The sequence below is a fragment of the Mycteria americana genome, chromosome 1, assembly GCF_035582795.1.
Source record: "Mycteria americana isolate JAX WOST 10 ecotype Jacksonville Zoo and Gardens chromosome 1, USCA_MyAme_1.0, whole genome shotgun sequence".
In the NCBI taxonomy this organism is placed as follows: Eukaryota; Metazoa; Chordata; class Aves; order Ciconiiformes; family Ciconiidae; genus Mycteria; species Mycteria americana.
Window position 1 is genome coordinate 175,939,805 of NC_134365.1, and position 12,081 is coordinate 175,951,885.

The 12,081-nt window shown below is 36.0% G+C and overlaps 1 protein-coding gene across 1 annotated transcript in view; it reads right to left on the reverse strand.

Moving 5' to 3' along the window:
• Nucleotides 1–859: 859 nt before the first annotated feature.
• The window catches only part of PCDH9 (protocadherin 9), a 711,367-nt gene continuing 700,145 nt past the window's right edge, over nt 860–12,081 (reverse strand). The window contains exon 4 of the mRNA XM_075527102.1: nt 860–1,644. Within this exon, the coding sequence (XP_075383217.1) occupies nt 1,271–1,644 (374 nt within the window). The 3' untranslated portion in view covers nt 860–1,270. The remainder of the gene's footprint in view (nt 1,645–12,081) is intronic.

Consider the following 12,081-nt stretch of genomic DNA (forward strand, 5'->3'; position numbering starts at 1 on the left):
TTCTGTGGCTATGGTCTAAAAACACTTGTGTTACTACAACATTAACGCAGATGAAGATCAACACAAATGCTGCTGTTTCAGCAATACAAACTGTCTTAGGTATAGACACACACCTGCCCAATTGGAAAAACATGATGATTGTATTTTGGTCCTGTAGAATTTCCTCCTTATATTCCAGCTGAGATCAATGTCAGCTACTACTCGTTAAATGACAGACTACAGCTAATTTGATCAAGGATTCCAAAAGAACAGCTTTCCCTCTCACCCACCACCACAAATTTAAATATTCTCCTTTTGTTTTGCAGTTTCCCTGTTTTACAAAACATAATGGAAGTTTAAAAAAAATTGCTAAATTTTTAAGCCCTTACACAAGTCCTTTCATTTAATATTAAAAAAAAAAAAAAGAAAAAAAAAAAGAAAGAAGAAGAAATTCTACCTGAATGCTGGCATCATTTGCTACTACATAGAAAGAAAAATATTTTTTTTTCCTTTCTACAACCAACCTTCCCTCCCACCCCACCACTCCTTTTTTCACTTCTAACACAAGTGTTTTGATTTCCTTGGAACATTGTGTGTCAGACAGACTACTAACACAGAAACACCACCACTGAAAATAAAAGCAAAACAACAGGAAGCAAATGAAAGAAAGTAAAAAGCAACTGTGAAACACAGAAATATGCTACAGTATCTTTTCAAGTGAACGTTATAAGTACACAAAAATTGTAAGTAATAATTGTTTCTATTTACAAGTATTTGAACACTGATCGACTTATAAGTGTCCACTAACATTGTTAATAGCACAATAGGTTTAATGTTTACAGTTTCAGTTGTTTTGTTTGCAATATGATCTCAAGTATAACGGTCCCAGCATAGATCAATGACAACAAAAGCACAATTTTCTAACTGGATATGCTTTTCAATCATTGCAATCCACTGAACTTTCTCACTCTCTCACTCTCCAAATACATCTTCTGTTGTTCATAGCAGCAGTCCAGGGTCAAAAAACAAACAAACAAAAAAAGGATATTTGCAAACTGGAGAGATCTCTGCAGATTTTAATCATGTCTATTTAACAAAACCACACAACTAGTAGAAACACTCTTTCATGTTGCAGGACATCATACCTTCCACGGTGCTAACATAAAGATATGCATATCTCTGCTAGGTGAAGCATAGTTCTAGAGGTCTACCCAGTACATAAAGCTCTGACACACACACAGTATTAGCAAGTCTAAGTAGGCTAAAGTCATTGGTCCAAAGTAACCATTTCTTATAGCTGATGCTCCTTTGGACTCTCAACACCTCCTGAGGCCTGTTTATAAGACTTCAAGTTGGCCAGAGGAATGTCAGTCATGTGGTTGCCAGTGTTGAAATGGCCCTCACTGGAACCATACTGCTTTCGGTCACTGAACTGATTTCTGTTGGTATCTTCTTTCCAGGTCCTGGTCAATGTGTGTCCATTAACTAGTTTGTCCTTCTTAACCCATTCTTTCTGAGGTGCAAAGGTGGAGAGAGGAGACTTTGGCTGTTGGTATGTGCCCAAGCTGGGAGGCATCCAACAGTTGTCTGAGTGACCCAAAACCAGGCATTCTTGAGTACACATCTCCGTAGCTTCAGCTAATCCTCGTGGCCCAAGAGGCCCATCTGTAGAAGAAAAACAAACAGAAAGAGGAAGAGAGAGAAAAAAAGACATAATATTAGATCATTATATTTGGCATTACATTTATACATATACCTCATGAGAAAATTAACAATGATTTTGCAACAAAATATTGTCCTGGTAAATTCTAGATACATTTTCATTCTGTTAGAGTAGTTGCTTTGTAGGGCATATACTCTCTGTGTATGCTACCTATGTAGTTTCCAAAAGTGGAAATACAGTTCAATTAACCCTAAGTTATCAGTCTCAGATCCTACTATGAATAAATTTAACTGCCTTTTTCAGTCACACTAAGAAAATAGAGCTAGGTAGGTGAAAATGTCAGAGGAAGTAAACATACCCTTGCAGATTCTGAGTGAGAATTAATGTTGCTTGTAAAAGCCTATAGTTCGGACGTATTCTCTTCTGCTTTCAACTCACTTTACTGCTGCAGAGCCTTGGTGAACTAACAGCCTATCACAAACTGAGAAACATTTATACTATCCAAAAATGGGCTTGCCCAGAGGAATGCTTTATATGCAAGATTATTGTAATGTCTACTATTTTACAAACTTGGGTTAGTGCATAGTTCTGGACATCTACCCAGTACATAAAACTCTGATGCACACTCCCAATAAGTAAGAGAGAAGTTAAACTTTGCTGGATTTAATATGAAACCATGAAACACTTCAAAACATTGCAACAGGAAAGGGAATAAGATCTATAATTCTTCTGACTATTAAACACGTCTCAGATAGCTGCTGTGCAACTATAAAAATCAAGGGGTAAATAAAAAAAAGAAGGCTCATGTAAATCTTACACTTGATAAAGAACTGTTCTCATAATTCTTTGTAAGTCAGGAATGTGAGACTGCAGGAGACAGAAATGAAGTCTGCTGAAGTACTATGCATATTAAATATCCACATCATTTTTCACACACTACTGAGGACACAGCTGGCCAGCTGCAGGCATCTTGCAGTCAAGCAGACAGGTCACCCATGTCTTCAGCAACACTAAATTCCTCTCAGTCTTATTGCATTTCTAAATGGTTGAATTTGCTCACCTGATCAGACTGAATGTATGAGGAAGAGCAAGCCAGGAAAAAGGCAGAGAAATCACTTTTCATGTCTTTGTTAGATACTTCTCAATATCTGAGATATGCTTTGTCATGATTCTTTGCTAACTGTATTGTAATTTTGAGCAAGAATTTTTAAATGCCTTTTTTGACTTCAGAATAAATCAACTGGCTAGTGCTGTAGACATTCAAAGAGTTAAGGAGACATTTTTCCTTGATTAAACAGCCCAGTGACAGGAAGGAAATTATAGATTGATTTTTGAGAAAGAACCTTAGCAGATAGGCATGAATAGTGAAGTTATGAAGCATCTTAAAAAGCAGTACTAATCAGAAGAAAAATGTCAGTAGTGTCTCAGCAAAAAATGTGTATTTTTATAATAATGTAATTGAGACTCAAAATGATAAGTGAGGACACTCTAACAAAGATTTCTGTGTTACGATGCCAAAGAATAATTCATTCTCTTGTACGCCATGCATATACAATAAATTACCACTAGTAAGAGGTCGTTTTTCTGAATACTGAAATTATCCCAATTAATTTTATGGAAATTTCTATTCTTTCCTAGTTGTTTTTGTGGTTTTTTTTTTTTTTAACTGGCACATAACAACTTACGGTAGTAAATTCCACAGATTATCAACCACTGCTTTCACACACACATATAGAAAATGCAATCAGGTATATTTCTACATGTTACAATGTAATTAGTTAATCTTCTTATCTCTGAGTAGCTCCTCTTTCTCAATATCTGGAGAATATCCAGTACGCTGTTGATGTGACAGAATATGATAAACCATAATAAAAGTTGCTTCTGCATTCCCCTTATAAGAAAGTGTCCTATCGCTGACAACTAGAACATGAAAAATGTATAGAATCAATGCTACTTTCCATTTGGGTCAATATAAAATGAAATAATTAAACCAGAAGCATTAGGAAAAAAAGAAAAAGCAACTGTAAAGTAGGAGCTTAGCAGAGATTTCAATGGAACCAAGAATCTTGGTTCTAAAATGAGAACTGTGATAATTCCCTGGAAGAGAGAGAGTCTTTTTTCCATAAAGCTCTTCTTTGAATCCTTTAGTATGAAGTTATAATCAAACTGAGGCAGGTACTTACTACAAAAAAAAAGCAATAATAAGTAAAGAAAGTAGTCACAGTATATTATTAACATTTCCAAAGGTTAATCTATAGGTTAAAAGCTGATTTTTTTTTTTCTGACAACAGAATTTTAATTTTAATTAGTTTTTTCCCATTTTCAGAGGAAGAAAGTGAGAAGTGGCATAACTATTTTCAACCTGCCTGCTCTCATAGTACAATACTATCTTGCTGACCAAGAAGGAAAGGTTTGGCAGGGATTAAAACTTTCAAAACACAAAGAGAACCCTTCACCACAGAATGACACATTTCAAGAAATACAGTGGATGCACTCTGTGCTTCCAGTCTCCAGCAAAATAAAAGGTTAACAGGAGAGCCTTCAGTACTATAGTTCTGAAGGGCATAAGTTACTTTTCCTGTTTAGTTAAATAAATTTCAAGAAATAAGATATTTATTTCCATTTAAAATTTAAATGAGTAATAAGCTGGTTTTACTTAGGACTAAATATGCATGTGGCCCTATAAGCTATATGTCAAACTCTTTGGAAGATTTACTTCATGTGTTTTGCTGTCTTTAGTAACAATTCTAGGCAGTTAATGCTGTTAAACTCAGACTGGATTATAAATATCCTTTGCTTTAGCCATTTTTAAGTTGATAAACTTTCTGGAGAGCACTGGAATATTTAGATATCTGTTTCTGTGAGCGGCAGATGGTAGCAATGCTGAGATGATCGTCTGTTCAGGAGGAGCAGCTCCTTGGGTTTTTTTGGTTTAACAAAATACCACTGTCCCACTTAGACTTCAAAAATTAATTATTGTGTGCAAGTCCTCCTCCAGTCAATCTTCCCTATGCAGAGATTGCAACCATATGCAAAACCATGGCAGCCTCTGTAGCGGGCCATATACAATTTTTTTATGGATGTAGGTCACACCGAGTGACAGTTGTAGACAGACTGAGGCCCTCTCCTTTTAGGAGAGGACTGGGAATCCCAGGACAACCCCTGTAGGACACTTCTTTTAGCTGTATAACTGTTCAAATAGCTGTGAGGTATGTTGTAAATCTGCATACGCCTCTACATATGCCTGTAAGTAAAAATCTATGAATAAAATGCATATCCAGAATTGAGAACAAGTTCAGACTCCTACTCAAGTGAGTATGCATATTTTCAAGTACTCTGACTGATGCTTTCCAATCTGTAAAATACAGGAAGATTAACTTATTAAAATATTGTGGGGCTTAAGTTAACAAAATGCCTTGCAATACTTCATTTAATGTATAATTAACAATTATTATTTTAATCACTTTTGGTGTAAGACATCACAAGAGAAAAATAAATCACAAAGTATTTTTTTTTAGAATTTCAGATTTTTAAAATAATATATTTTTACTGTTGAGCCACTACAAGGAATTATCATGCTTACTGATTCAGGAAAAAAGGCAGCTTCATTCATAATACATGTGGTGCCTGTCACACCTGATCTCCAGTTAAGGCCCTTAGATACAAGCATAATGTTTTTGTAAATATTATTGCTAATGATGCTGATGATCATGATTTAGGGGACTCTATTAATGTCCTACTGTGAGATATAGGAAAAAGATGAAAAATGGATTGGGGAAAAAAAGAACCTCACCTACAAAAAAAAAAAAAAAGACAGTCTTTCAACAATATGTCTTTTTTCCAGCATCTGTTTTGTGTAATTATGTTCTCAAGTATAGACAGTTCATTCTTTTCTAAGATTCATTATTCAGGTTGCTATTCAGTAGCATAAAGCGAAATGGTCATGAGCAGTATGATGGGAGAGAGATCTTCTGGGGGTAGCTTGCACTGAAGAGTTGACTGCTTTGTATTGAGAAAGCATAATGTTGACTTAATGGTAATTATCTTTCTCCTCCACCACTGCTGAACAATAGCTTTCACCCAATTTTCTAAAGTTGTTTCATTACCACATACAATGACACCACTTAAAAACCTGTTCCTGCTGCTTTAATTTTATAATTGCATTAATTTGTTTCCTTTCTCTTCATAAAAATGTCACTGAAATTTCTGTATCAAATTTCTCCACACTGAAGTACTTTATTGGTATATGGGGTTTTTTTTCAAAGTATTTGTTCTCTGAACAATCCGTAATACATGAGGCTGGTTATCAGTCTTGGCTGCTTGAATATATAATGACACAAGTGCTGATAAAACTGTACAAGCCATCTGTCTCTGGAGCTAAATGTTTTGAAAGCAAACACAAAAATGCATAACAAACACTCCCTTAAATTGTCTTTGTAAATATTTATATCAGATCTCACCCCAAAATGCTTTTTTGTTGTTATTTTATTCTGTTAATAGCTGTCAAGCAGATGCATGACTTGCCTACTTAAAAGCAGACAGGTGTAAGAAGGAAAATAATGTATGCCACTCAAAAGCTGGTCATACCCTAATGCTTGAATTTCTGTGCGGTCTTTTATCTCTTTTTATTATACCCAGAAGCTAAACTGCTATTTCATTGATTAACTTACTGCTGCAATTAGCAGCTAGTTTCTGGAGTGTTGACCAGCTGCTTTTCAACCTGCTTCTTTAAAAATCTCTTGCTTAAAGCCAGAAAATTCATTCTTCAATTCTGAAAGAGTCAAGACCACATGATAAGTTCCACTCAGTGAGACTTTTTGTCCTCAAAAAAAATGAATGGGTACTCTTTGCCTGAGGGCACTAACATTAAGTATAGTGGATTTGAACATGGCCATAGCTGTGTTTTAGACAATCATATTTACTTAACTTTTCATATTGCATCTTAAAAAGAAAAAAGAAAAGAAAACAACAGGAAAAACATTTTCAGCTCTATTTAACCCCAAATACAGAAAGCTTTGTTAAGCTTTCATGGGCTACTTTATTAAATGACCTTTTCTGAGACCACATGTATTTACAGCCTTCCCCACATATACTGGAATTGAAATGGCATTATTACATTTCATAGTGGTTTTGCAACTACTGTATATAATAAATATAAAAACTGGAAAACGGTTTATAATGAAAAAGGTTCTTTTGACTTTTTTTTTGTCTAAAATATCAGCCAAATAAATGAGAAAGACCGTTCTTTATTTCCAGTCTATTAAGAAAAAAAAAACCAAGACTACAAAGCCACATACATGCTGTGCTGCATGTGTTTTCTTGGTATTATTAATTAACAGCAAGAGTCTTCAGTGACTACTAAAAATATATTTTTAGTGGCTCGCTCATGGTCATTCCACCTGGCACAGTCAGTGCTGATAAAATCACATTCTGTCCCCAAATCACCTTGTTCCAAGGGCCCTGGATCCCTCCCATTGCTGTTACCAGTTTTGGTCAATTTCTCACTACCACCTTGTAACCTGCTGCTTCTCTCTCCCCTTCCCGGAGCTGCATCCTCTGTACTCACGTATAGATCAAGAAACCCCTGCTAGTTCCTGTTCCCTGTCTTGGCCCAAGCTTCTTTTTCATCACTACTGAACTAAATAATACGGTAAGGTTAGCGTATATCCACATCACTTAGCAGAGATAAGCTGCCAGGATGCTTAATTAGCACAGTAACAGGAAGGACAGGAAGATGGGGTGGGGGGTTGGGGGTAGGGGCAGGACACGACACGGGGCAGGGGTCGTAAAGGTGTGGGGGAGGTACTGCCCACAAATTCAGCAACTAAAGTATTTTCTGAAAAGACAGGAAAGCCTGGCAGAAGAAGATTTTCTACACAACTCTGTGAAGTACTTAAGTGATCCAGATGGGTTCCACAGAAATGTCGCTAAGATCCAAACTATAATTTCAAAAATCATGCGTGACTTCTTTGATTCCATGGGCAGCTAAATTTTGAAATGCAAGATTATTCAGCTACTTGAAATTCTGCTTCTACACAGAATTGCCTCAATTTCCTGAAGATTGTGATTACTTCATGACTAAATCTTTTTAGAGTTAAGAAAGGAAATGTTCCCTTCCCTTCATACCTCAAATATCTCAATGTGGTTGGCATTTTAACAACATATGCCAACGGGTTGTAGCTTTGAACAACACAGCAGTGCAGTAGGCTGTGTCCTCCCCCCCCCGCAGTTTATACCCATAGGCTGGTTACAGAAAGGACACCTGCCTTTTGTTACAAACATTGTGCAGAGGCCACTTGTGGTTAGAACATTTCTGGAAGGTTCAGCTCCAGTTCCCTTTTCTTCCTGATAGATTCTGGCCCCTCTGTCCTATAGATGTGCAAGAATCAACCTCGATCTCGGTCACAAGAGCTCTTCTGGTAAATGAGAAACAGTTCTGTAATCCCTCCTTCAGAGAAGGAGACTATGCTATGATTTCTTACGCACCTAGGGAATGCTGAAATTAGTAATCTACTGCAGAAAAGTGTCTGTTAACACCATGATCACTATTAGAAAGTATCCTGTGTTTCTTGTCTTGAGTTTCTTTCACCTATAGCTGCTCCATTGTAGCAAAAGCTACAATGAAAGGGAGTGTTACTTTGATTGCTTGGTTGTTTTTTTCTGCTATCCTTCCTAGAAATTTAATACCTTTGCCATTTACAAGCTACACCTCCATCAGTAATGGTTCTGTTGTCAATGTTATTTTTATCTAGCCTAACTTTCCCAATTTCCATTTCCCATTTCCAATTACTTTTTCTGCATTGACATACATGTATATAAATCTGTATGCATCTCCATGTGTGCATGTTCAGGAAATAGTCATGTACCATAGAATCCACACTTGAAGCACTGGCAGCCTAGACAAATTTTTAGTTCCTTGCTCCAAAGCAAGACACCCTCCAAGAGTTGACACCTTCCAAGAAATGGAATTCATTTTACAATGCTTTGAAGAATAAAGCTCTTGGTTTCCTAGACCTGCTTACCTACACACACTTTGGAAGGAATTTTGTGGCCTATTTCTGCAGATGGGAACAAAAAGGGTGCTTTATCTACTGTCCAGCTACATGCAGGGCAGGTGTCACAAGACTAAGTTTGCATGTTGCTATGCCTAAGCAAATACACTTAGAGAAAGCACATAAGGAATTTCAGCAGAGTTTAGTAGCTTAGAGTTGTTAATAATCCCATGAAGTCTTCCAAACCAACTTGTTTGGAAATGTAAAGTTCAGTCTACAGGCAAGCCACATTTACATGTCTCTGCCCCTGCCATCTAAACACACCTTTGAAATTAGTTCAGCTGCATGTTATTATACTTCTGGTTTAGTTCTGGATTTTTTATAACACAAATTATTTAATACTAAATTTAGTTGGGACTTAACTCTTAGTGAAATCTTAGAGTAAGAAATATATTTTTATAGCCTAGTGATAGTTCCTCTTGGCTGCTTGAAAAGCCACAGAGATTTAATCAAATTCTAGCCCTCAGTTGTCCATAGAAGATAGGAAGCAGTCCATTTCCTAATCTCTACTGAATACACCTTATGCGACTGCTGAGCTTGTGAGATACTACGGGTCAAGTTTGCTTAGCATTGTCTAGTCTTTATGAATAGATAGATGAGTTGATTAATGTTAGACTTGTCACCATTCTGCAGGCAGATTAGAACACTCTTTGAAATCACAAGGGCATGGTCCCTGCAAGCAAGGGTGTAGGAAGATGCCACAGGAGGCGTTCCAAAGCAGTCATGATCTGGAGTGGTGCTGAACTGCCTGAACAGCTCAAACCTGGATGATTCAGTGCTCTTCACTGGTCATAAAAACCCAGCTCTATTACTTATCATGGATTGCACATTGCCTAAGTTCAGATCTCTATGCCACCCCTCTTATTTTTTTTTTTTCAGAATGTAACTGGGTGCAACTTTATATCTTGGGTGCAACTATAACTGGGTGCAACTTTATATCTAAAAAAGTAGGTTCACTAGATCATCTAGCAGCTCTTTCTGGTTTTAAGAATCTATGTATCAGCAAATATTAACATAAAACTGTACTCTGTATAAACTTTCACTGACAAATGTAGCAATTGTAGCGTAGCCTTTAGAAATACAGAAGATACAAAATAATATCTGGGATTGTTATTCTGGTTTAATGCATTCTGTCATTAAAAACCAAACAAACAAAAAACCCCCACACAAACAACTGCAATTTGTATTCTCAGTTTAAGTGTCACATTGTGGATGCAAAGTTACCTTCCAGTGAGAGCAGGAGAAAAGAAGTGCAAACAGGATTTGGCAAAACCCCCTTTTGTTAACAAATAAATAAAGATTAAATGTTTTACACATCTCTCATACAGATTTCATTCTTTGGTCACAGATGAAAAGCCAACATTTGCAAATGGAGATAGTCCAAATACAATAATACATGGGCAGCCAGAACAACAGATTCTCTCTCTGAGAGGATATTGTTATTTAGACAGACTTGGTGGCACACAAAAAGCAGAACACATATCTTTATAAATTTGCACCCATCTTCAGTATGGCATGGAACTCATCCATCTTCTCATCCACTGAAGCTACCCCTACAAAGAATCCTATCTCATCTAATCTTATTTCCTCAAAATTAGCATTTTTTCCTCCCATACATTTAATTTTAGCAGGACGATCTAACAAATCTGAATTCCATAGAGGATCCAAATGAACCTTCTAAATTTGATTGGATCACTTAATGAGACCAAAGCACAGTCAGTGTTCAAGTATTTGGAATAATATTAATTTTCAGCATGAATCTTTTTTCGTTATGTAGCTCTTCATTTTGCTGCCTAAAAAAGTCTTTATTCCCAAAAGGTGATGATGGATGGTTATAATAAAATATTTATAAAGCATCCCATGGTCACAATCATTTACTATCTTTTTTTCTCTCACACCTAAATATTTATAGTACTTGATCAAAATATTTCGTTGAATTGATTTGCAGGCAACCTGCTGAGACAGCACCACTTTTGACATGGTCACGTTTTCTGATCTATTAATATGCCCGAAACATGAACCTGCTGTCAGTCAGAAACAACTTAAGTCTCAATTTGGAAGATTCTGTCAACTGTTTATCACAAAATCAAATTTTAGTGAGTAATTTCTACAAATTGCATGTGAGAAAAGCTAGGTTTCAATGTGAAAAAAGGTGTTATTCAAAATGAGAAAGACTGGCAGAATGCCGTTAAACTGAGCTGAACAATATTTATTTCAACACTGTACAGTTTTGTAAACTTTTTATGCAGCTGCTACATGCCTGACCATTAACTAATGTACAGCAGAAAAAATAAAACCAGTCAACTTGAATTTAATTTGATTTTTATTATTTTTAAAAGAAGTCTAAATTAAAGAGTCTTTTTACCAATCACTCTCAAACTACAGTAAAAGCCTGATCTTCTGACTTGTGATAAATACAGATCATGCCTTGAGAGCAGGCATGATACCTTGTGATTTTATCGAAGTAAGGGTATTGGCTTTACTAATCCATAACTGAATAAAAGCACAATTCGTCGTCATATACATATATATGATGAACTGTGCTATCTGTACAAAAATATATATAATGTGTTTCATTTTTATATATATCACATATTTTCTGTATTTTTACCTTTATACATATTATATATATATATATTCTATCTATCCATCTAAGTTCTTTATTTTCATTTAACAACAGAATGGAATGAATAGAGTAATGCATTTTGAAGTGAATGGAATCACTCACAAAATAAGCAACTTAATTGCTGTGTTCAAGTTGGGTATACAGTCATCCTAAGCTCCTTCTGTTATCACTGGAGAGAGAAGCATTTGCACGAAGTGATTCAGGTCTCTGAAGACCTGGCTCACTTTCTAGAGGTGTGAGTTTCTGTCCATTGATAAAAAGGGAATCTGTGGATGGTGATTACATCTAACTCTATGTATTTAAAATGGATGAGTCTAGATCTTTGTTGCCATTACAGAAGATGTTAGATTAATTCACTCTGATCTCTTGAAAATGCACTTGAATAAAGTTTTTCCATTATAAGCAAAATGGTTCCAGCAGCCAGTGAATAAACCAGCAGACAGCTACACTATCCAAAATACCCAAATGGCAGTGCATCTCAAGCATACTCAGGAAGGAAGATTCTGTGAAACCTGAAAGAGTCTTACTAGAGGGAGCCTGCTATAGTCAAGTTAACTTTCAGAAAATTAATACTTCAAAACGATTCTAGTTCTCCAAACTTTGAAATAGGTGGAAGACCCTGAAATGCTGCTGTTTATAAGAGAGAGAAGACTGTGATTGCTGAGGTTTCCTGAAGTCTTAAAAGTAAGACAGATAATATAACTAAAAGCCTGGAAAACATAAAACTGAGAAAAAGTGAAAATTATTAAATTTATGGGCCA